Here is a 25,452-nt window from a genome sequence, read left to right on the forward strand (position 1 = left end):
CTAGGTGGCTTAGTCAGTTAAGCGTCCGACTTCGGCTCAAGTCATGATCTCATGGTTCGTGAGTTTGAGACCCATGTCAGGCTCTATGCTGACAGCTCGGATTCTGTGTCTCCCTCTCTCTCTGCTCTTTCCTGGCTCACGTTCTGTCTCTCTCTCTCTTTCTCAAAACTAAATATTAAAAAAATGTATGAGTCTGTTTCAACAATTCTGACCACACCACTGTAACACACGAGAATCTAAGGTGCCAGTTTGGTTAAATACGGGAGAGTCATATGTAAAGTCAAAACTGTCTGGGGTCATATTATTTTTGAAAATCTCTTAGGAAATTACCAGATTGGAGAATAGCAGATCACTTTCCAGTAAGTATAAGACTTACTGTCTAAGTGTTTCCTCTACCATTGGAGTGGGCTGCTGTTTCTGTGGGACTAGATGAAATTGTGGCTTGTCTTTGGAGGCACTTGTATACGAAAAAAATACACAGCCTGAAATACAACATTCACCATCCGTGCAGGAGAGGCTCACAGTGTGGGGAGGCCATACAGAGACAAGAGGCAGGGGGGACCAACCAATTCCCAGCTCTGTCTCAGGCTTGCTCTGCAGCATAAAATCATTAAATGAATGGCAGTGGATACAATATTTGGATTGTTATGTTTTTTCTCTTTCTGTTTTGGGCTGGTTGTAGGTAGTTGAAGTCGAGAAGGTAAAATGGCGTATGATGGGACTTGGCTGAATTCAGTGGTAAAAATTCCGGTGAAGTAGATTGCAGATGAAGAAAGTTACAAGTTTTAGCTCTCTTCTGTTTCTGCTGGGAAATGTATGGGCTTAATAAGACTTTTTATTCGGTAGGCAGGCACCCTGTTCGTATTAAGCAGTTTCTCAGAAAATACATTTGTTTCGGTGATGTCTCCGACTTGGTGAATCATAATGATTAGACATGTTTCTATATTTCTTCTTTAAGGAGAAGCTGAAAGGCTTTAGTTGTGTAACCTGACCTGTTCAAATGGAAAAACTGATCCTTTCAGTCTTACTTGCAAAACAGTCTCCCCTTCCCCACTGAAACGCTGTTTGGATAAGTTCTCCTTTGGTTCGTATTTTTACCACCTGCTGAGTTGATCTGTTGGGTTTCAGCCTTGGCTACATTCACCTGGCAAGCCTGTCCTGCCCTGTACCTCTGCCTTCCAGGGTTTTCTGTCTCTAACATAGTGACCAGTGGGCACAAAAGTGATTGAACAGCCACTCTACCCCGGTCAGAAACTCCATGTAAAAATCAAATTATGCCAACTTGGAGAGGATTCAACTTTCAAATGGATCTCAGGGCAGGGGTCTGCAGTGCAGATTTCACATAGGAAGCATTCCTTTCGTTTCCGTGTGGATTTCACATTTTATTCAGAAACCGGAATAAAGCTTCTTAACTGCTCAGGCGCCAGCAAGGAGGGCCTGTTGACCCAACCTGTCTTGGCATCGTTTTGTACGGCCTTGGAGTGAGCGCACAGGGGAGAGAAGATGTGGTCACTGCCACCACGTCCTCCAGAGCTTCCTGCTTCTGAATTCTTCACCATAACCAACAACAGATGTGTGGCAGGCACTGGAAAGCTGTGTCACCATCTGACCTTGCCTTCAACTGCAGCCCCCTGGCCAGTACGAGGGGGATCTCCCCTGGGTTGTTAAAAAAGACAATCCAGTTAAAAAATCTGTGTTCATCTTGTTACAAAATTACATCCTTGCCGGAAGGTGTAAAGTCAGTGCTTCACGTGGCCGTCAGGTAACAATCCCTGCTCTGGAATTTCAGTTTATGATAAGGAGGAGACCCCTAGGGGTCAGAAAGGAGAGGAGGCTGTCTCTTTGAGGAGGGAGTCTGAATAGAGGTCAGCAAGGACAGCCTGGTTGAATGCTTGCTGCCTGGGATGGGGGTAAGAGATTGCTTCACCAGCCAGGTCGAGGACTAGAGGAGTGAGCTCTGAGGTTCCCTCCTAACCGGAGTTTCTGGGACTATGGTTGTGGATCACTTTTTCCTCCTGCTGCTTTTCCGGAGGAAAGGCAGGCATTGGTGGGTCAGATGGGACACGGTGACTTCCAGGCTCAGTCTCAGTCCTGCCTTGCTTCTTCCTGGTGCATCCCTTCAGGAACCCCCCTCATGTTATCCCAGTGTTGACCCCATTAGTCTGGGCACGGGAAGGAAGTCCAGTCCTTTTATGTTCATGTTCTGTCGCTGGACCATGCGCATCAAGTTGCCATATCTGTCTGGAATGTCTGTGGGGCCGGCACTTAGGACGTCCAAATACATGTTCTGCAACCTAAAACAACCTGGCCTCATTCGTGAAAGTATTCGGGAAAGGGTCAAAGGGGGATTTTAGAACTTTCAGTGCTTCATCCAATTCTTGCCTCATTTCACTATTGTTTCTCCTCTGTTAAATAAGTGGCATTAACCCCATTTTACAGATGTGGAAACAGAGGCTCAGAGAGGTTAAATGGCTTGTCCATTCTTCGAAGGAAAGTAAGAGGACAAGGAAGAGGAAAAAACATCCTAATGCACAGGAGGCAGTGCTTCCTAGCTTTAAGGTCATCAGGTGCCATTCTCCTGTATCAAGTCTGGTATTCTTTTCCCTGCTCCGGCAGCCCCACATGCCAGCAGGTTTAGTTAGGGTCCTGAGCGAACTTTTATTTAAAAACAAAAAGGGGCGCCTGGGTGGCTCAGTCGGTTAGGCGTCTGACTTCTGCTCAGGTCATGATCTCATCTTGGTGAGTTCAAGCCCCACGTCAGACTCTGTGCTGACAGTTCAGAGCCTGGAGCCTGCTTCGGATTCTGTGTCTCCCTCTCTCTGCCGTCCCCCACTGTACTCTGTCTCTCTCCATCTCTCAAAAATGAATAAAAACATTTAAAAACATTTTTTTAATTGTAGTAGTTTCATGTAACTGAATAAATAGAAGCTATTGAACGTATAGCTTATTTAAAGCACTGACCATCAGGAATGGAGTAACTTTCATGGGAGGCTGTGGTCTAAGCATTCAGACGGAGCGATTTGAGCAGTCTGTGCTCGCATCCTGGTCAGTTCGAACTCTGGAAGTCTCCCAGTAGAGCGGCCTTTGAGTTATTCTGCAAAATAAAGGATTTGAATTTCACATGTGTAGTTTCATAGAATGGGAAAGTCTAGTGAGAGGACACAGGGAGCGTAGACTGCATTTACTGAGGTCCGAAGAACACGACTACTTAGTTTTGTAATCTTGAGCAAGGCATAGAGTTCTTTAATGACATATCTGTAAAATGGGTATGATGACCCAAGGGGGCTAACTGAGAAGTCTGAATAAAATCTTTTTTTTTTTTTTTTAAATAAAATCTATATAGGGGCGCCTGGGTGGCTCAGTCAGTTTCATGTCTGACCCTGGGATTTGGCTCAGGTCATGATCTCATGGTTTGTGAGTTCAAGCCCCTCCTCAGGCTCTGAGCTGGCAGAGCCAGCTTGGGATTGGAGCCTGCTTGGGATTCTCATTCTCTATCTCTCTCTGTCCTTCAAAATGATTGAATAAACCTGCAATAAAATCTATGTAAATGCAAGGCATTATCGTTAAGTATTATGAAAGAAAGACCATGCATCATACCTTCTTCAGATAATATTTTCAGGCCTGATTTTGAGTGTATGTGTATTTAGGCATCTGCTAAACACTTTTTTAGCAAGGAAGGAAGATTCCTTAGAAGAAAAGTAACACAGACAATGAAAGCTGAGGTAACAAGTGTATCCCAGATGTGCTGTTGTCTCCCAGTGTGTCCACCTCAGATGTCATAACTTCTTTCCATCCCTTCAGAATTGTCCACTCACGCTCAGAGCATTAGTGAGGATGTGGGATTTGCTGAAGGTGTCACAGCAGGAGAATGAGAGGGTTTACCCATAGCACACTTTAATTTTTTTTTTTAACGTTTATTTATTATTTTTGGGACAGAGAGAGACAGAGCATGAACGGGGGAGGGGCAGAGAGAGAGGGAGACACAGAATCGGAAACAGGCTCCAGGCTCTGAGCCATCAGCCCAGAGCCCGACGCGGGGCTCGAACTCAAGGACCGCGAGATCGTGACCTGGCTGAAGTCGGACGCCTAACCGACTGCGCCACCCAGGCGCCCCACCCATAGCACACTTTAAACTCCCAGGCAGGGCCCTGGGAGGGAGCTTCCCCCCTCTTCCATGGTCACACTGAATCCCCGCAGTTTTCCTTTTTTCTTTTCTTTTTTTAAATAAAGTTTATTTATTTTGAGGGGGGGAGAGGCAGAGGGACAGAGGGAAAGAGAATCTCAAGCAGGCTCTGATCGGTCAGTGAAGAGCCCTACATGGGGCTCGAACCCACGAACCGTGAGATCATGACCTGAGCTGTTATCGAGTCACATGTTTAATTGTCTGAGCCACCCAGGCGCCCCTCAGCAGTTTTTTCTTGATGTACAGCAGTGCTTTGCCCCAGTCCAAAGTCCCCAACCTCATCCCAGTACCCAGCAATGCATAAGCATCAGGCTCTTTCTCCACCTGAGAAGATACATAAGTGACCTCCACTATCAATGGAGAGCCCCCTTCTCCATTTCTGGTAAATAAAAAAAAAAAAATGTGTTTTTAAGTTTGTTTATTTTTGAGAGAGAGAGAGCATAAGCAGGGAGTGGCAGAGAGAGGGGGTGACAGAGGATCCAAAGCGGGCTCCGCGGTAAAGCAGTGAGCCCGATGTGGGGCTTGAACCTATGAACCATGAGATCATGACCTGAGCCAAAGTTGGACACTCAACCGACTGAGCCACTCAGGTGCCTCCTAAATAAATATTTTCTTAAGGCACAGAGAGCAGGGCCAGGGTGAGAAGAGGAGAGGGCTGTGGGGAGAGACCCATTTAACCTCAGCCCTTTTTTCGAAGGTAAAATACAGAAATGTCTGGGAGGGATAACAAGGATGCAAAGCCTGTGGCCTCAACCAGGTGAGCCCAAGAACTCAGATCTTCAACACTTGTGAGGAGAGAGGCTGAAAGGCAGCTGTATGCGTAGAGCATGGCAGTCTTCCAGACACTTTCAAGAGTGTAGATGCAATCATACAGCAGGAGTTGAGGAGAGCCTCAAAGTCAAGTAGCAGAAAGCCACTTTTTATACTAAGTAAACAACTTTTTCTTTTCTGCCTTAAAATGTCCTGTGTACAGGTTCAGTCTCCTGTCAGCAGTTTAGAAATAAAAAATACTAGGGACGCCTGGGTGGCTTAGTTGGCTAAGCGTCCAACTTCAGCTCGGGTCATGATCTCGAGGTCCGTGGGTTTGAGCTTTGCTGACAGCTTGGAGCCCGGAGCCTGCTTCAGAATCGGTGTCTCCCTCTCTCTCTCTCTGCCCCTCCCCTGCTTGTGCTCTCTCTTTCTTTCTCAAAAATAAATACACATTAAAAACAAAAAAACCTATTTAATACAATAGATGTCCTTATAATGTGGGGTTTTTGCATCCTGAAAGTGTAGGTATATGACTAATTTATACAGATGCTTAGTATTTTTCACTGCAGAGAATGTACAGCATTGTTGACTATGAGCAGATACTTCCTGAGTAAGTCTCTCTTCTCTTCTTGATTCTGCTGGTCTTGTCCTTTGTGAGTCTGAAAACTTGCTGACCTTGTTGTTCTTAGCATACATCTGGACAGCTGTAAGCAAAAGGCCCCAAAGCCCAGGCTTTCTTTCTTTTTTGTAAAACAGCTTTGTTGAAGTATAATTTAAGAGGAGAATTTTCAGACTGTCTGGGTGGCTCAGTCGGTTCAGCGTCCAACTCTTGATTTTGGCCCAGGTCATGATCTCATAGTTCATGACTTGGAGCCCCACATGGAGCTATGTGTTGACAAAACGGAGCCTGCTTGGGATTCTCTCTCTCTCTCTCTCTCTCTCTCTCTCTCTCCCTCCCTCTCTCTGCCCCTCCCCTGCTCATGCTCTCTCTCAAAAATAAATAGACTTAAAAAAAAGATTTTTCTGCTGCCCTGTGATAAAATTCAGTTAAGAGAGTGTTAATAAACCTTCCTTAAAATCAAGGTCACTTGAAAGGCTGAGTTGTTTAGATCTGTGTTCAAGATTGCCAAAATTATAACAGTAAGCTCCACATGGGCAGAGTCCGTTCACATGTGATACATATACGTATTTGATAATGCCCGGATGAATAGAAAAACACCCAGAATCCTAGTCAGTATGTTAAGTCTCCCATCTTGACACAGAAGGCGGAAGATCCACTACTGGGCACAGGCAGAAGGTCCACACCGTGTGTGTAAGTGCAGTTTGGTTTTAAGTGACAAGGGTTGCCAACTTAATTGCTGTTTTGTATCAGGTGGTCTATAATGATTGTTGGTGTGACCTCTAAGCATGTTGCAGGACTAAAGCATCCTGGAATATTTATTTTTTAATTTTTTTAAATGTTTATTTATTTTGAGAGAGAGAGAGAGAGAGAGAGCATGAGCAGAGGAGGGGCAGAGAAAGAGGGGACAGAGGATCCTAAACGGGCTCTGTGCTGACAGCAGCAAGCCTCACGAGGTGCTCCAACTCAGGGACCTGGAGATCATGATCTGAGCCCACATCTGACACTCAAGCAACTGAGCCACCCAGGTGCCCCTGTTGGAATATTTCTTAAACATCCAAGAGTGAACACATTCCACAGGAGGTAAATCATCGTGAGTACTGGAGCATTATTCTCTGGGGGCTGAACAGGGACTAATCCCCTTTTGAATAAAAGCAGAGCAAAATCAAGATGAAGTGACTGACCGAGCATATATGGGAAGTGACAGGGAAGTCCCAGAGAATCTGCTGTCCTTCGGCTTCACTTGTGGCATGGGGGGATGGGGCAGTGCACTTTGCCCAAGATTATGCTGGTGACTGAGGGGCGTCCTTGTCCCCATACAGTCTTTTAAAGTTTCTTTTTATTTTATTTTAATTTTTTTTAACATTTATTTATTTTTGAGACAGAGAGAGAGCATGAACGGGGGAGGGTCAGAGACAGAGGGAGACACAGAATCTGAAACAGGCTCCAGACTCTGAGCTGTCAGCACAGAGCTTGATGCAGGGCTTGAACTCACAAACTGCGAGATCCTGACCTGAGCTGAAGTCAGATGCCTAACCGACTGAGCCACTCAGGTGCCCCCCAATTTTTTTTTTTTTTTTTTTTTTTTTAATTTATTTTGAGACAGAGATAGAGAGTGAGCAGGGGAGGGGCAGAGAGAGACAGAGAATTCCAAGCAGGCTCTGCGCTGTCAGCAAAGAGCCCAACTAAGTGCTCAAAGCCATGAACCCATGAGATCGTGACCTGAGCTGAAATCAAGAGCCCGGTTGCTCAACCGACTGAGCCACCCAGGTGCCCCTACAGTCTTTTAAAATATGCTGCATGTTACTTACTCTTGAGCTAAATCTGGACGTTCTTCCCCAAGGTGACTGCTGGATTGCATTTAAATGCTAAACAAGTTTTTTTCCAGGTTTCCTGAGGATGGGGGTGGGGGAGCCACTGTTCAAAGATGGAGCTGCTACAGTGACTCTGAATTGAATTACGAGGCTGACGTGGCTGCCCTTGGACTGTTCATTCAGCAGCCCTTCTTCTCCTTGGCTAACCTGAGCAGGGCTGCAGGCCTGTTTGTGAAGCTGGTGTAAAAACAAGCAGAACATCAAGGGCATGTATTTTAACGCGTCTCATGTGGTTTGTACGTAACTGGACTTGCAAAAGGAGATTTAATAATTCTTATGAGGGCACTTTCTGCAAGAAGAGGCTGAAAATGAGCCCTGCCTGCAGGGGATTGGGCCCGGAATTTGGGTTGTCTGAGTCTGCGTAACCATCACCTTGAAAAAGGTGGCACACCTTAGTCCAGTTATAGATGAATGGGAGCTGTCTTATCCGTGTGGCGCACAGCCCTGATGAGATCCTGTAGGGCCCCTGGTGGACATCTGCAGACATCAGGGCTGTGGTGAGGGAGGGGGAGGACCAATGATGTGTGTGCCAACAAGGGCTTCCAGAATGGTTCCTCGGACAGGCCAGGAAAGGTCACTTCTTACTGGTGGGGGGAGCATTTCTTTGGGATCAAAATGGTCACGTCTCCTCCATTAAGTTTGAGGTTGCCGAGTGAAGGTCCACATCTTCGCAGCTCCTGACTGAGAATGTATGGCAGAGGGGACCAGGCAGTGAACTGTGACTTTCGGAAGGATGCAGACTCTTACCCTTCAGGTGGTGAGGTCACTTTCCAGGAGAGGCTCCACAGCACTCATGTTATCCAAATGTTTCTCCTCTTCTCTGGATTGGCTGTCTTTCTGTCATCATCCTGCCCTTTCAGTGAAATGGAGATAAAAGTCTGCTTAGGGTCTTAGCTATGTTAGAATCACTCAGCAATAGGAAGTGATTGGATATCTGGGCCTTATATTAATCCTTATAATCACCTTTACTGCTTGTGACTTGCATAAATGCTTTTTTCCTGTTCAAACCCAATATTGAAATAAAAAGTTCGAGCATCTTCTACAAAAATTTACTTTTAATGGTGCAATACTTTGTAATAATCTCTGTAGGACTTTATGCTTTTCAAATCACTTTTTGCTTGTATTACCTTACTTATTATTTTTTTTAATGTTTTCTAATTTATTTTTGAGAGAGAGACAGAGCGTGAGCAGGGGAGGGGCAGAGAGAGAGGGAGACACAGAATCCGAAGCAGGCTCCAGGCTCTGAGCTGTCAGCACAGAGCCCCCGACGCAGGGCTTGAACTCACAAACTGTGAGATCATGTTCTGAGCCGAAATCCAACGGCTAACCAACTGGGCCACCCAGGTGCCGCTTCTATTACCTTATTTAATACCAAACATAAATATGTCAAGTAAATACTATTTGTAATCCTCATTTTACATGTGAGGGAAGGGAGGCCCAAAGAGATTAATTTGCTGAAAGTCATTAAAAAATGATAAATTTTAATTCAGGCTCTTTAAATCCAGATCTTTTGTGTATTCTTTTCACCAAATTTGCCTTAGTGCCTACTCTTGTGTTTTTGCCCATATAAAAATGGGAAACGAGGAAAAAGAAAGCAGCTGGAGAAGAAACTTATTAAAAGAATATAACTTTTCTCAGAGTTCACCATCTTTCCGGTATGTTACTGGAGCATCTTTTGCCTTAGATTGGTGAGAAAACTAGTGCTCTGCAAAATACCTCCATTAAGACAGGTATCTCCATGTCAGCTCTAATGCACGACCCTCGGAAGGAAAAACCAAGGTTTCACCAAGTGAAGACGCCCACCTCTCAACCAATTGTAAGGAGCCAGTGGACCAGACCGGGGGCAGAACTGAGTTCTCCTCCCCATGCTCTGCCGGACTTTCTATTCTATCAGCATTTCAAAAGCCGGAATACCGGCCTCCCCCTTTGGCATTTGGAAAGAATTTATCCCGCTTTGTCGACAGTAGCGCGGGAAGGGAAGGGCGCTCTCCGTTCCGAGGACCATCCTTAGGGCTACCTTGTAATGGAGCTGCTCCTGCGCCCGAGCTGGGGTTTGAGTAAGAGTGCTCGCCCGGGTTATGCTGAGTAAGCCGCCTTGTCTGCTTTTCCAGTGCAAAGGTAAGGGGTGGAGGCCAACCCCACTTTCTTCAAAAGGCTCTGCTCTTGGGCTGGTGAGGTTGCCTGTGCCTGGTGAAACTGGTCCTTCCAGCCACATGGACCAAGGGCCACGTTACTTTCCCCGCAAAAGGAACGTACAAACCGGAGCAGCTTCAACATCCTTCTTTCTTGGCATGTCAGACCCCAAGACAAGGAAAGTTAAATGGGCGCCGAAAAATGTAACCCAAAGATCCAGGGGTATTTCTGTGACCGTCAGTGCATTTCTTATTTCTGTGCAATTGCAGCGCGCGCTGAGATGAGCCTTGTTGCTTTAGTTGCACATGTATTTCACAGGCGTAGCCAGTCTCGGTCACGTTTGACCACGGCGCCCCTCGGCCCTGCCTGTTCCGAGAGTCGGGCTGCGGTCCTGGCCTCCACCCCACCTGCGTGCGCCTGGGCCCCGCCAGCCGCGCCAGGTCGCCTCCGCCCTGCGACGGGCCGGGTCCGCGCGGCCCCGGGGGCGGACTCCCGCCGCCCAGCCGAGACGCGATTCGTCACTCTTGCAGAAGTTTCCCCCTGCAAAAATCCCTGCACCAGAACCAGCCCTCCGCCCCGGGGAGGTTTTGATTTTAGTGGCTCCCCTTCCTTTTATTTTCTGTCGTGAGCGGGGTTTTGGCCTCGGAGCAAACTTGAAGCTCGTCTGAGTACATGTCAGCGGTAATCTACGCCCCTGCAGCCGGTTACCCTGACACCATGCACTCCGAAGCAGAAGAATCCAAGGAAGGTATGGCTTTGATTTCTTGGGGGTTGGTGGGCGGGGGGGAGCGGCCAAGTCCCGCGGAGGAATGTGGAGGAAAGGCGTAGTAGGGGAGCAGATGGGAGTTTTACAACGAGCGGTGGCTACTTTGTCGCAGCTCAGCTAGAGCTGACTATACAGAGCCCTGTACCCTGCTCACCCCGCAGCCCCAACGAGACAAGGAGAGGACGAGTCCGATCTAGCGCAGGCAGCCCACTAAAAGCTGCTTTGTAGATTTGTCTGGAAAGGAAACGGCCCCAGTTTTGACTCCAAGAATGCAAAATGTGCTTTGAAAAGCGCTTGCCTGCCTGCATTAGGACTTCTTTGCAAGAGCCCGAACAGTTGAGGGACCCTTAAAAAGGGTTTCAGAAATTGGAAACTCCGTGTGTTTCCGGTTAAAAGGGGAAGCCGAGTGAGGGGAAGAAGTGAAAGATCTTCATTTAGGGAATAGGTTAGTTGTTGTTTTTTTCTTTTTTTTCTTTACTGACTTTTCAGTGGTGAATTCATTTTGTTGGGGGCTTAAGGGAGCCCAGAGATGTGAGGGGCGCCTTGTGCAGCTTGTAAACTGAGGAGTTTGTCTGTTTCTAACTTCACCCAGGCAAAGGGTTTCCTTTACTCCTAACAGAGAACGGGTGACAGGGCTGGAAAAGCTCCAACGAAAACACAATTATACGCTGGTGTTAGTTCTGGGAGTTTATTTGTGTGCGAATGTTTGTATGCTTTGTTTCCTGAAACTCGATGTGCACAAAAGTCCTCTTGTAAGTGGGGGTGGGAGGGAGGAGAATTGGGGAAAATTAGAGAGTAGTAGGAGAGGAGACTGTTCATAATTATGAAAATTCCTTTTCTTTTCGAGCAGCCTCTTGGGAAACTGGTAGATTTCAAGTTAATCGCAGCAGCCGCTGGGAGCCTGGGGAGCAGAAAGGAACCCCATCATTTCTCCATTTGGTAGACATGAATGACTTAGGGAGATCCCTTCAAACTTGGCCTCTTCTGTCTTTTTACTGATTCCCTTCCCAAAGTAAAGCTCTGTGTTTCATAATGTGGTCTCTGGGGGCTGGTGTTTACCTTATTATGTGGTGTGGGGAAAGAAGTCAGTAAAAGAGGTTGTTTAATAGAAGTATGAGGCTGTTGTGAATGAAAAATGACAGCCAGGAGCATTGTGTTTGAGCCTGATGTGGAGCGTGGGGGATTAATGTTTCCTGGCTGTGGCCTCTGTCTTGATGGAGCCATGTGCTGATTGGCTGGGGTTTTTTTGTTTTTTGTTTTTTGTTTTTGTCTTTATAACAGCAATTTATAGTAAGTCAAAGGTAGTCAAAGGCAGATAGGAAACAGGCTGAGAGAATCCAGCCTGGTGAACTCTTGTACTGATTACAAGTAATATTTAAATTGGCATTTTCTCCCAGGTGTGTTTTTCCTTTCTTTTGGGAAAGAAGGAGCAGGCTGGGAAGATGGAAAAAAACGTCATCGCAGAGTGTAGACTATATTCCTCTCGCGGCATCCACCTTGTTCTCTCCTGCCCAGCTCTCTGGATAGTAGCCTAAACAGAGGGTGAAGAGGGTGCTTGATGGCCTCTCCCTACTAGGTCGTCCCCTTACTACCTCCACTTGCCATCATTTCCATTCTGCAGAACTGCAGCAAAATGGTCTGGACTCTGCTTTTTACAGAAGGCCCAGAATTTTAAAAAAATATGATATGAGGTGCTACAGGTTTACATTGATGGCGATTAGGGAAAGATACGGAATAACTCTGCAGGGAGATGGCGTGAATACTTTATTCACAGAATCATTGTCACTTCTGCCGGGAAATAAAGGGTGTGTTTGTGTGTGAGTGAGTGTGTGTCCATATCCTGGGCACTTCTTACAAGGCTGGGTATTAGCTGTAATCTAGAACCCTCTGTTTAGCTGTCACCCCCGGGATGTCTTTGAAAGGAGTTACCCTGTGTAAAGTATTATTTTTTCTCTCTCCTCACTAGTCCTTTCCCCTCTCCTTAGCTTTTTTTTTTTTTTTCTTCTGATAGAGTTGAGTATCTCATTTAGTGTGGCATCACCACAGGCTCTTCACAATGTCTACATTGCCTTCCGATAGTTGGTGCCTGACTTCCTATCATGGGAGATGCTTGTAAGTCATTATCCTGAGCTCCAGTGAGAGACTTATACTTTCTTTGGGTTAAATCTGAAAAAAATATCAAGTCGATTCAGAAGTCCTTAGAGGCCAACTTATTTGTGTATGTGAGTGAATGTGGAAGCAAATGACTGGGGATATTGTTAAGCCATCATAGCTTAGAACGCACTTGACTCTGTGCCAGGAGGGCTGAGATTCCATCCTCAGTCTATGGCCACCTCCTAAAGAATTGACTGAATTTTGCCTGCTTACAAATGAATAGGTGATTGTACTTGAGTATTAAACAGAAAAAAATAATCCAGGCCTGGCTTTATTAAAAGCTGAATGAATTTAAGATATACAGGCATGATGTGAATAAGAAAGCAAGAGAAATGAAGGACGAAACCCACTTTGCGAAAAAGGGGAAGGTCATAGAAAGGAAGACACCAACAGTTTCCAGTGGACGGCAGCTTCCTGAGGAGATAGGCTGACGGCCACATTTTTTGCGTTTAGGGGCATCCTGTTGAGTAAATTACTTAATTGTGAAATAGGAAAAAATGAAGGGCGGCTCTGATCTCTGAGGACCTTTCTACTGTTAAACGTCATGGGATGCATAATTCCTTCGTCTAGGTTCTTGTAGCCTTGGTACCAGAAAGTAAGAAAGCCATTTTTTAATAGTTTTTTTTTAATGTTTATTTATTTTGAGAGAGAGAGAGAGAGAGATTGGGAGAGGGGCAGCAAGAGGGGGAGAGAGAGGATCCCAAGCAGGCTCGGCACTGTCAGCACAGAGCCCAACACGGCGCTCGATCCCATGAACTGTGAGATCAAATAACCGGAGTCAAAATCAAGAGTCAGACATTTAACCGACTGAGCCACCCAGGTGCCCTGTGAGGAAGCAATTGTTAAGGAGGGGTTGCTATGTGGGGACTTGGGAAAAAGTGACCCTGGAGCTGTGAGTGAGCTCAGCTCCTCCTCTGGGGCCCCTAATAGGTTTTACCCTGCCCTCACCCATTTCTCTTCTGCCTCCTCACCAGGCCTGCTATTTCACAGAGAAAACAGTAGCCATTAGACCATCCCTCAACTTCCTGCCCCCAGAGTGACAGACTCACCTTCACCCATTCCCTCCCTTCAGGTGTCCGTGGAGTAGGTGTCCTTCCCACAGCAGATGGCCACGCCTTCCACCTTGGGCTCCTCACCGCACCTGATGTCTTTCCTGGTTCTTTTCCATCAGCTTCCTAATTCAGAGTGTTTGCACCTGCTGGGCCTCCTGCCTGCTCTATCCTTCTACCTACCTGACGTTCTTTTCACTTCCTTGGAGGGATTTGCTCTGAGCCTCCAGCCTGAATTAGGATCTGCCTTCTCTTAGAGCACCTGTTCTTGGCCTTACCGTTACTGTTTAGCATCTCTTCTCCCGATCACAAGCTCTGGAGGGCAAGACCACATCTGTTTTCTTCCCCAGTGTAAGTGGTATGAGGTGATCATTTCCTATTTATACAGTCAGTGACTGAGCTCCATTCTTCAAGGTATCCTCAACACTTTGTCCAATTTTAGGCATTTATCTCTCCTTTATTTTTGTTTTAATTTTTTTTAGTGTTTGTTTATTTTTGAGAGAGAGCGTGAGCGGAGGAGGGGCAGAGAGAGAGAGAGAGAGAGAGAGAGAGAGAGAGAGAGAGAGACTCAGAAGCTAGCTCCAGGCTCTGAGCTGTCAGCACAGAGCCCAACATGGGGCTTGAAATCACAGACTATGAGATCATGACCTGAGCTGAAGTCAGACACTTAACCAACTGAGCCACCCAGGTGCCCCTCTCCTTTATTTTTTAATTTTTATTAGAAAAAAAATTTTTAATGGGGGTGCCTGGGTGGCTCAGTCGGTTACGTGTCCGACTTTGTCTCAGGTCATGATCTTGTAGTCTGTGGGTTCAAGCCCTGCGTCGGGCTCTGTGCTGACAGCTCAGAGCCCGGAGCCTGCTTGAGATTCTGTGTCTCCCTCTCTCTATCTGTCCCTCCCCTGCTTGTGCTCTGTCTCTGTCTCTGTCTCTCTCTCTCAAAAGTAATTTTTTTTACTGTTTAATTTAATTTTTTTTTTTTGAGAGAGAGAGAGAGACCTGAGCCAAAGTCAAGAGTGGAACACGTAACCGACTGAGCCACCCAGGCGCCCCTGAAGACACAGTTTTGAAACTAAAATGTACTGAGGTCTTCTGTGTGCCAGACACAGTGCCAAGCAACTGATTATGTATATTATCTCATTTAATACTTGCATAATAATCCCTTGTGTTGACTCCACATAACAGTAAAGCAATCTGAAGTCCAGAGAGGTTACAAACTGTGCCTAACATCACAAAGCTAGAAAAAGTGGAATCAGGGTGTGAATGGACGCCGTCTATCCACAGAACCCATGCTTTTAACCCTGACCTGATACTCCTGGGAATGTCCCAAAGCTACCCTCCCCCATCGTCAAGCTTGACATTCAGGGGGATGCTCCCTGTGGTCTGTGTTCATTTGCACCCTGGCTCCGGAAGCGAGGGGTGGAGAGGCCAGGTATTGGAGAAGGAAGAGGAGACCCAGGCTCTTTCCTGCCTCTCAGGGACACGGGTAGGGAGTCTTGAGTGCATTCTTCTCCCCTGGTGAGGGGATCTAGGAGCCCAGCAGGGCTGGTAGGGGGTACCTGGAGCCCACTGCAGTGGAGGGTCGGGGGAGACCCAAGCACCTTTGGGACAAGGTTTTTTGAGTCGCCAACTTGAAAAGGGAGTGTGGACTCCCCTGGTCACTGAGATGCAATAGGCTTCAGTTATGTGTATATTAGGTTATCACAATTTGGTGACCTTATAGTATCCACTGGGCTTCAAGTTTCTTCAAAATCTGCAAGATGGGTATACACAGTGAGTGATCCTCAAGTCTGTTGTGATCCACTCAGTTAACTTGTCATGTCTCCTGGTGATGAGTTAACTTGTTGGCAATATGCACAGACATTTACACTCTCGATGGTAGCCCTCCTCGGTTGAAATGTCATTTTAACAGGTAACTGACCTGTTCCTCAGTGACCGTATGGTAGTTTCTCAGGACTTCAGGTTACCTATGCTGAATCTGTCTCACCATGGTCTGCCCTCTCTGGGGTCCTCACTTCCCTGGTGGGTTTTCATGAAGCCTATTTTTTTGTTTTTTAAACCTTTATTATTATTATCATTTAAGTTTATATATTTTGAGAGAGAAAGAGAAAGAGTGTGTGAGCAGGGGAGTGGCAGAGAGAGAGAGAGAAAGAGAGAGAGAATGAATCCCAAGCAGGCCCTGTGCCGTCAGCACAGAGCCCAATGCAGGGCTCAATCTCATGAACTGTGAGATTCTGACCTGAGCCCAAACGAAGAGTCGGGAGCTTAGCCGACTGAGCTACCCAGGCGCCCCTCAGGCAGCCTGTTGTGATCAATCAACTTGGCAGTCGGATGACTGAAGTCAGCCAAATGACAGGACAGAGGTATGTCTGAGGAATGACTCCTCATAGAGACTTCACACTAGAAAGAACAGGACCAACACCTGGCAGAGTATTTATCATAGGAGAGAACAGCTCACTTTTTCCATGGTGGTAACTTGTTCATCTCTTCTGTCACCAGAAAGCCACATTGGGTAGGGTCCTCGCTGCCTAGGGACCTCATGAGGTGCGACAGCTTCTATAACAGCATTCTTTGCTAAGCATTACTGTACCGGTTTTCTCCCCTCTTCCCTCCCTGTGCTGGCCCTTCTCTGCAGATGGAAAGAAAAAGAAAGGCTCTGAAGAAATGCATGGCCCTGGGTGCGGCTGACCTTGATGTCATGTATAATGTAAGAGGTCCAGCATAGGGTCTAAAATACCAGACTTTGATGTGATCATGTTTCCTTTTATGTAGTCATTAGCCTTGGAGTACAGAGTGCTCACAGGGACTAAAAGTGGAACATTGGTTTAGAGGTCCTTGCCAAACCATCTTCTGTACGGTGGACATCACTGATGACCCGACATTGTTCCACACCCCCGGCTTCTGGGTGTCTGGGCCTTTTTCTTCCTCACTTCTGAAATTTTCATCAGACTGAATATGTATCACGCTTTTCTGGTCCCCGAACTATGGCGCCAGTGAGCAGTCAGGATAACATAGATGATTAGGTTCCCTGTTCCTGGCTGTGGGTAATCCGGCAAACAGCCCCAAAAGTGGGCAAGTGCCAGAACATGCAGTAGGGCCAGAGAAATCTCCAGACCCAGTGATTTCACTTCAGAGTAACGCAGAGTCGCTCGATCTGCCACAAACCGTTTATTTGTCAACATTTCTGTCTGTACGAGAAGGATGCTGACAACTTGGAAAAGAATGAGTTGAGCTTGGTCGTATACCTCTCTTCATTTAGTGGGTTGTGCCTAAAATGATAGCGTAAGCTGCATTAAAAAAAATCAACTCACTGGGGCACCTGTGTGGCTCAGTCATTTAGGTGTCTGACTCTTGATTTTGGCCCAGGTCATGATCTCACGTTTCGTGGGATCGAGCTCTGTGTCAGGCTCTAGGCTGACCTCACGAAGCCTGCTTGGGATTTTCTCTCTCCCTCCCTCTCTCTGCCCTTCCCACTCACTCTCACTCTCTCTCAAAATAAATAAACTTGAAAAAAATCAACTCATTGTGTCTGTCTGTAATATTTCAGGAAGATCTGCAGTAAGGAGACTTTGTAATTAAAATGATTCTCCTCCAGACACAAGTAAAATCACCACGATTTAGAGTTAAAAAGCAACAGCACGCGTTCTTTTATCTTACCTCTTATTTTAGAGATGCAGAACTGAGGCTCAGAGAGGTAACGTCCAGGCCCTATCAAGCACCGCACCCCCCCCCCCTTCCCCCTCATGCCTGTTTGGCCAACAAGAAGTTTTGCAAACATAGGTTTTTTGCATCCTGCATTTGTTCATGAGCTCTCCTTGAGGCAGGACGGACCTCATCTGTTTGTATGGCTGCCGTTCACCAGCTTTGGGGGGAATTTACAAAACCTAAAGGGAGTGGTTGAACACCTGAAGAGTTCCTATTTCACCTTCTCCTAAGTGGATAACCAGTGAGGAAGATGAAGAGGCACTGTGAAGTAAAATTGAGCTCTGCACATAGGTCTTGTTCACTCCCTGGTGTGGAAAGTGGGAGAGTCCAAGTGAGAGGCGATTACACAGTGAGCTAATTTGTTTTCATTCCTTTGAGAAGAGCATCATTCAGGGAAATTCACCATTGAGGGTGCCGGTTGGGCAGGGGCGCTCTTGTGGGGAGAACGTGTGCACCTGTGTGGGTGGGAAGCGTTCAGACACCGGACGGGCGGCTGCAGTAACAGATGGGCGCCCCACAGTCTCGTTTTCCCCAGGGCCCCGCAGGCCTGGTGCATTCTGGGAGTCAGCCCGCGGCTCCCGCGGCCGCTGACCAAGGAACCTGAAAGAACAATTACTTCAATCTGGTTCTAAGAGTTTAAGAAGCTTGAAGAAGAGTTGTGCTGCAGTGTGTCCTGAGTGACTAACTGCTGAGTGGGCACTGAATGTCTCAGAGGTGCTTCTCTGGGGATCTGCAAGCCTGGGCAAAGCCTGTGTTGCTATTAAGTGGTACCTTGTGGTATTTATGTTTATTTTTTTTATTTTTTTTAACGTTTATTTATTTTTAAGAGACAGAGAACTAGCAGAAGAGGAACAGAGAGAGAGAGAGAGGGAGCCACAGAATCCGAAGCAGGCTCCAGGCTCTGAGCTGTCAGCACAGAGCCTGATGAGAGAGATGGGGGTTTGGCGTTTGTGTGTGTAGTACCATCTGTGCGCGTACTTGGGAATACGCTCTCCGGGTTTGTGGTGACAAGATTTAATTTTGTAAATAACTGGGAGCAGACTTTCTCCCAAGGAAATGGTGAAATGCCCTAAGTGACCACGACAGCTTTAGGCTCCCGAAGCCTTAAGACCTTTTTGCCTGGGGTCCCTGCGTGGCTCAGTCGTTTAAACGTCCGACTCTTGATTTCCATAGAGCCTAACATGGGGCTCGAACTCACGAACCGTGAGATCATGACCTGAGCTGAAATCAAGAGTCGAACGCTTAACTGACTGAGCCACCCAGGCGCCCCGAGAAGCCGGTTTTAGAGGCCAGGAGAATGAGACAGTGGTCAGCCACGTCTGAGGAGAGGCTTTGCTGCCTTCTCTTTGGGGGCTCAGCAAATGCTGAGAGCCTAAGATCTCATCTGCTAAGGGATTAGACCACATCGTGAACATTCAGTCAGTACTGCGTGGGAATGAGGGAAGGTGTGCAGGCTGTGGGGTGACTGTCCCAGCTGTGAGCAAGCGCCTGTCTCCTGAGGAAGGGCTACTCCCATCATCTCCATTGGTGCACACTTTCAAATCTTAGCTGCCCCCTGATTCCTTTCTTGATCTGCATCCCGCTCACCTCAGCCCTGTCTCTCTCTGTGGCGTTGGCACGGTCAGCCCTGGGTGCCTGAGGCTAACAAGTGAATCCTGGCAGGAAATTTAATCCAGCTCTTCACATCAGGAAGAAGCTTTGGCCAACCTGAGAATTGGAGAATGTTTCTAGCTTCCCTTTCGCCTTCACATCCTCTCCCCTCCCCCCAACCCCATGCCTTTTCTTCCTGAGGGCCTGTCTTAGAAATCTACTGATGTATCTGCCAGGGACACCCTAGATTTGACAGGCTTCCGTATTATACGTGTAACGTAGGATTTGGGCCACACTGAGTAGTTGAGCCATCCTGAGAACTTTTATGTTTCTCCTGTTGGTCACAGCAGTGGGAATATGCTGGTCCCTTGTGAGAGCCGATGAGGGGATGCGTGTGTTAGTGATAAGACAGCTTCACTCAGCAGGTGCTGGGTGAATGAGGAGGTTTATAATGACACCCAATGACAGAATGCGTCCGAGGCCTGCCTACGATATTCAACCTGATGAAGGCCTCAGTGCACGTTCTGTAGAGAGCACGGAAGGGTGGGCTTGTCCCAAGGAACTTCTTTTCTTCTGTGAAGTTACTCGATAAAAGTGAGATACTACTGCACTGACTGTTCTCTTTATTGTAAAGCGCTTGTAACACCGTTTTCTCCTTTCGAGGTTTAAAATTAAAATGAAGTCAGTTACGAAAGAGCTAGCATGGCAATGGACCCCTCCCCAGGATCCCGAGTCTAAATGTCTGACTCCAGTCCTCCTGAGAAAGGAGATGATAGTCAAAGAGGTCTCTTGGGAGAGTTTTCAAGGAGTTAGCCTTGAGGGGCAAGTCACATATACTGAGCGGGAACAGAACCCTTCTAGAAAACCAGAATAGCAAGGAGCTTTGAGGGAGTGGCCACTGGACAGATTTCAAAATTTCAAGGGAACAATGAGGAAGAAATCGTGAGTGGGAGCCTTGTGGAGAGGGAGGGGGCGGGGATCCAGCCCTGATGTGGAGGTTCCAAGGGCAGGGGTAGGCATGTGGAGAGACAGGAAGGGAGGAGTAAGGAAATAACCCTGGAACGAGAAGGGAAAAAAACAAAAACAAAACTTGGGCAAAACGAGAGAGGTGAGCAGCGGTGTAACTGAGATAATGGGATAAGACGTTTTGACAGTTTGGTCTGTTGGGGTGTGAGTTAACAGTAGGCCGGAGGGTGAGCTGGTCTCCCAAGTAGGAGGCCCACTTGGAGGCAGCGGAACAGTGGCCTGTGGAGGACACAGGAGCTCTGTGGCTCTTCCCGGTGGGTGGGATGAATGCCAGGCCCATTAAACAAGGACGTGACACTGAGGAATGCTGCTGCCTTTCCAACTGCTGAATCGGGGCCAGTCAGAAGCCAGGGCTGTGTTGTCTTGGCTTGGATTTCTAGCGACGCTCATGCTGGGTTATAAAAATGATTTCCTCAAAGAGCTTGCAAATGGCAGACGATGAGTTAGAAAAAGGCAGGAAAGCCAGCCTGTGGGAGTTGTTTCAGAGCCCTCTGCCGGGTTGTGCCATTCCCTTTTCTGGAAGGCCTTCGGGTGAATGGCGGTTGGAGGAGTAGAGCTCCGTCACCCCCTCCCAGTAAAGCTGTCCCTCCCTTCTGGGGGGTCCACGAACTAGCAAGTCTGACGGTAAGCAGGCTCACTGAAGAATTTCAGGCTGAGGGGTTTTTATGGGTAGAACTGGTTTAAATTATTTGGCTCGCTCGACCATAGCTGACTTGATGATCTGACTGATAACCCCAGACGCACAGGAGCAACTGCATAGGAGTGAGTATTTGATGATCCTGCTGTGGCCCTCCATCCCAGCATGCTTTGCGGTTGCCCCCTCTGTGCCTGGGGTGCGGGCGTGCGGGGGCGGGGGGGGGGGGGGAGGCGGTGCCGCGCCTCAGGTTTCTCTGTGGTGGCACTTGGGCTGGCTTGTTGTGACACGCGTAAGGGTTAATCAAGTAAAATTATAATTGCCGTGGGGAGAGCCAGCCTCGCTGAAGCCTGACAGCCCTCAGGGTGGCCCGGGATAAGGTCCTTCTTCCCATCCTTAATTGTTTTCCTCTCTTTCCCAAACATGCGTTCTTACTGTCACACGGTGGTGGTAGACCAGTGGATAAAAGTTTACCTTTCTGCTCTGTATTTTAGTCCTCTGCATTCATGTTTTTGTAAAATTCTCAGGCGGCCCTTCCTTTACCCTAGAATTAGACCATATTAAGAGAAAGGAAGATTTCGTTGCTGCTGCTTAGTTCCCTGAGATAGTCTGCAGTCTTTGGACACTTTTGTAGATGAAGATGTGGGCTGTCACTTGCACTATTAATCTTTTTTTAATTTTTTTAATGTTTACTTTTGAGAGAGAGAGACTGGGGAAGGGGCGGAGAGAAAGGGAGACGCAGAATCCGAAGCAGGTTCCAGGCTCTGAGCTGTCAGCACAGAGCCCGACGCGGGGCTCGAACTCAGTATGGTGAGATCATGACATGAGCTGAAGTCTGACGCCTAACCGACTGAGCCACCCAGGCACCCCACTTGCACTATTAATCTAAAGGGTGGGAGTGAGAGAGCTGTTATATTTGGTAGGGATGCTAGAATAGTCCAGAAACTACCAGCAAATAGTCTCTTAGAATAATATTGTCTGTTGTTCTTTCATTTTTTTTTCTCCATGGCACCATCTATCCCTCTTCTGTGGAATAGTCAAACCTGTTTTCTTTGTATATCTTTTAAAGCTTCAGTTAGCCAGATTTTTTTTTCCCTAATGTTCGATGCTGTTTTTTATTCCATGAATAACTCAATTCACTAAATGTAGGCAGCTACTAAACTTGGCAGATTGTTGCCATCTTCGTGCCCCTGGACAGGAAGTGTTCTGTATAGATATGACTAACCAGTTTCCAGGCTTAAAAATAAAGTGGGGGATTTCTGGACAGAATAGGTCTTTGTCAGTCATTTCAACATGCCCGCTAAGTATGAAGCTCCAAGCCAGCCACTTAGCTCTCTCATTTTTTCCGTGCTCTCACTTCACCTGACATTTTCTGTTATACAGATTGAAACTGATTTTATGGTGTTCATTCATTTTTAATGAACTAAGAAGGTATTTGAATTGTCATGAGAATCTGCGAGAGTCCTTATTCTCTCCTTGCTGCCTCTTTTATCTTGAGCTCCTTTTAAATCATCACCCTCCCGAAGTACGTAATGGGGAAATGTCGTTGGCACCTGGGCAGCTCTACGTACTATGTCTCTTATGTTCTTGAATCTAAGGCCCGATGGAAAGAGCCCTTTTTTCCCCAAAGTTACTTCCAGTGAATGTAGTGATTCTTAAATTTCTTTTGTCATGAAGACCCTTAACTGCTTTGGAAGAATTATACCATTTTTTAAAATGTTTATTTATTTTTGAGGGGGGGGGCACAGAATCCGAAGCAGGCTTCAGGCTCTGAGCTGTCAGCATGGAGCCCACTTGGGGCTCGAACCCATGAACTGCAAGATCACAGCCTGAGCCAAAGTCAGACGCTTAATGAACTGAGCCACCCAGGCACCCCAGAACTCTACCATTTTGACAGATACCAGAAGGCTTTTCAGCGTCTTGTCGCCTACAGCTCTTATTTCAGGACTTCACAGATAACTTCAGATCTTATTTTAAATAATGTAATTTTTCCCTCCCTTAATGGAAATACTGTTTCTCTTCTTTCTTTCTTGCCCCTTAATGGAAATACTGTTTCTCTTCTTTCTTTCTTGCCCTAAGCATCTTTCTTTGGTCTTAATTCTTAACACCATAGTATTTCATAGAAATGCTAAATTAGATACAACATGTATTAGATGAGACTGTCTCTAACAACAACAACAAAAAGTGTTTCTCTCTCCGAATCATGAACTTTGAGCAAGGGTTAGTCTTCGATGTGAAGACTGCAATTTGTTTTTCAAATAAGAACATATGCCAGGCAATGATGATTTAAAATACAAAATGCATGTAAATGCTTTTCGATTCTTTGGGACAATGAGGCCTCATTTGCCAAGTTTAGAAATAAGTCATAAATCCATAAAGAACAAGGTTATGGTTACTATTCTTGGGTTGAAAGTGGCTGTGACTCAAGTTCTTATTCTCCCATGCCTCCTCCTTGTTGTCTCCTGCTCTGTTATGAAGACTAAGGCAGGACAGGGGAACCTGGGTGGCTTAGTCGGTTGAGCATCTGACTTTGGCTCAGGTCATGATCTCACAATTCACAAGTTTGAGCCCTGCGTCGGGCTCTGTGCTGACAGTTCAGAGCCTGGAGTCTGCTTCCGATTCTGTGTCTCCCTCTCTCTCTCTGCCCTCCCCGGCTTGCGCTCTGTCTCTGTCTCTCTCACTCAAAGATAAGTAAACATTTAAAAAAAAAAACATGACTGGGGCACCTGGGTGGCTCAGTTGGTTGAGCGTCCGACTTTGGCTCAGGTCATGATCTCACAGTTCATGAGTTCCAGCCCCGCGTCAGGCTCTGTGCTGACAGCTTGGAGCCTGGAGCCTACTTCGGATTCTGTGTCTCCCTCTCTCTCTCTCTGCACCTCCCCAGCTCATGCTTGCACTCTGTCTCTGTCAAAAATAAATAAACTTTAAATAAGTAAATAAATAAATAAATAATGACTAATGTAAGACAGAGTAAGCAACCCCTGCTATGATTGGGTTAGAGCTTGATAAAAAAAATCTAGTCTTTTGAAAATACAGGACTCCTGTATTTGTGCTTCAGATACCCTGTATCTGTTCTACTAGGATGCTTTCAAAAGAAAAAGGAAGTGTTTCTACAAGCTGAATTTTCACTGAATAAAATGTTTCCTTAATCGAAACTGTTCGTTTCCTCTGTCTTTGTAGTAATCAAGACTCTTGTAGTGGAAAGAATCTTCTAGTTTTTATGATGATGGGAATGTTGTAGGCAAACAGAAAATGTTTGATGACTAATGGAGTGTGAGAGTAGACATATGGTCCGGGGGTAGAATATTTTGCAGAATTAAAATCTCTGCTGTTCTCGTGAGATTTACGGATCATCCAAACATGGATGATGATCCATCATTTGTGCTTGCTGTCTCATTTTTAGGTACGGGGAGGTGTTGTACTTCATAGGTAGTTATGCCACGCATGGTTCCAGCAGCCAAATAAAACCAAGATGGACTGACTTTTAGAATGAACTGTGAATATGGGGGGCGTTGAAGAAGTCCTGGTAGGACCTTCTTCTTGCTGGTTCCCTTTGAAGCCATATAGGTGATGTTCAGTTTCCTAGCTGCTGTTTTGAACCACAATGGCCAGGCCTTAGCTCAGCATAGACCCACGAGAGAGCTTTAACCAGACCAGGTCTGTTCAGGCCTCTATGGAGGCCATAACAGGGTAACTTCTTACTCTGTTGAAAAATGATGGTAACTGGAGAGTTGTCTTTCGGATTGGGGCCAGATGGGCTTTATTATCAAAACACTTCCAGCACACCTTATGGGGCAATGGAAAAAGGAGTGGTTTGGGTAGCCCTGGGTGTTTGAAATGCCTGCCTTTTTTTTTTTTTTTTTCCACTGCTTTTTTTGTTTGGCCACAGAAACATCTTTTTGTTTCACTTCATCAGAATTGTGTACCTCTGGGGTTCTTCCTGGGTTCCAGGCCTGGGACATGGATCAGCCCAGAGAAGCTTATTACTCTTAAGTCTACTTTAACATAAATAATTACTTTATTGGAATAAGTACTTTAAAATAGGTACTTGGTTGGGTGACAGGGAAAGAGGATAAATTCAGATGTGAAATTCTTTATGCTGAGTAAAGCAGGCCTTTAAACCTGATTTAATGCTTTTAACAATTAAAGCTCCAGCTTTCATTTGTTAGTTTATACCTGGGGGATGAGAAATGGGCTTTATCAGGCTTTGACAGCAGATTAAAGACCTCAACCCTTTTTAAACCATCAACATACATGCTCTGAAGTTCTTTCAAATTATGAGTGATAAAGGCAAGCTACTGGTCAAAATGATCTGAAATGTGCTTGAAAAAAAATCTTACCTCTAAGACCAGAAGGGACCAAAGCAGTGGTCTTTCTAGGATTTGACCAGCATTTTACAATGAGGCCAGAGACCAAGAAATAGCTGTTACTGAGACCTCTTCTGACCCAACACCAGCCTCCAGGCCTCTCCTCAGTACCCCTAATGATTTAAAAAAATATCTTAAAATATTTCAGATTCTTTACCCTCCATCAAAATGCAATGAGCCATAAGTCAGCTCAGGAAAAGATGGCCCAAACCTGACTCCTCAATACTTTGTTAGATGCCATTAAAACCTTAGAGAGCTGGGATGTTATTAAGGCCTCCATTTGGAACCTGGAATCTTAATCCAAGAATTCTATAGCTTTTTTTTTTTTTTTTTTTTTTGGCCCATATCTAAGATTGCTCTGTTTTGTGATAATACCAATTTAATGCAAGAAAAATACTCATAGATGCTAGACACGTGTATTCAAGATTTAAATTCCTTTTGATGTCAGCTAGAATCTCTACACATTCATTTAAACATGGCTTCTATATTTTGGTGTGGGCAGCATGTCAGATAGTTTTATTTTCCTCTGTAGGACGTAATGAAAAACATTTTTTTATTTGGATTCATCAGCAGGGAAAATACAGCAGAATTCATTTTGGGTATTT

General features: G+C 46.2%; 1 protein-coding gene across 6 annotated transcripts in view; it reads left to right on the forward strand.

Annotated features, from left to right (window-relative positions):
• TNFAIP8 (TNF alpha induced protein 8) overlaps positions 1 to 25,452 on the forward strand; it is a 134,449-nt gene that overhangs the window by 85,847 nt on the left and 23,150 nt on the right. Inside the window, exon 1 of one of the 6 annotated variants that reach the window (XM_040444300.1) lies at positions 9,421 to 9,544. The exons of 2 other annotated variants lie outside the window; for them this stretch is intronic. In XM_040444300.1, the coding sequence (XP_040300234.1) occupies positions 9,505 to 9,544 (40 nt within the window). In that variant the 5' untranslated portion in view covers positions 9,421 to 9,504. Of the gene's footprint in view, positions 1 to 9,420; positions 9,545 to 9,574; positions 9,796 to 9,992; positions 10,308 to 20,044; positions 20,609 to 25,452 lie in introns of those variants that run through there. 3 more of the 6 variants (XM_040444299.1, XM_040444298.1, XM_040444303.1) reach the window with 3 other exon arrangements.

The sequence above is a fragment of the Herpailurus yagouaroundi genome, unplaced genomic scaffold (assembly GCF_014898765.1).
Source record: "Herpailurus yagouaroundi ecotype Mexico unplaced genomic scaffold, PumYag 192, whole genome shotgun sequence".
In the NCBI taxonomy this organism is placed as follows: Eukaryota; Metazoa; Chordata; class Mammalia; order Carnivora; family Felidae; genus Herpailurus; species Herpailurus yagouaroundi.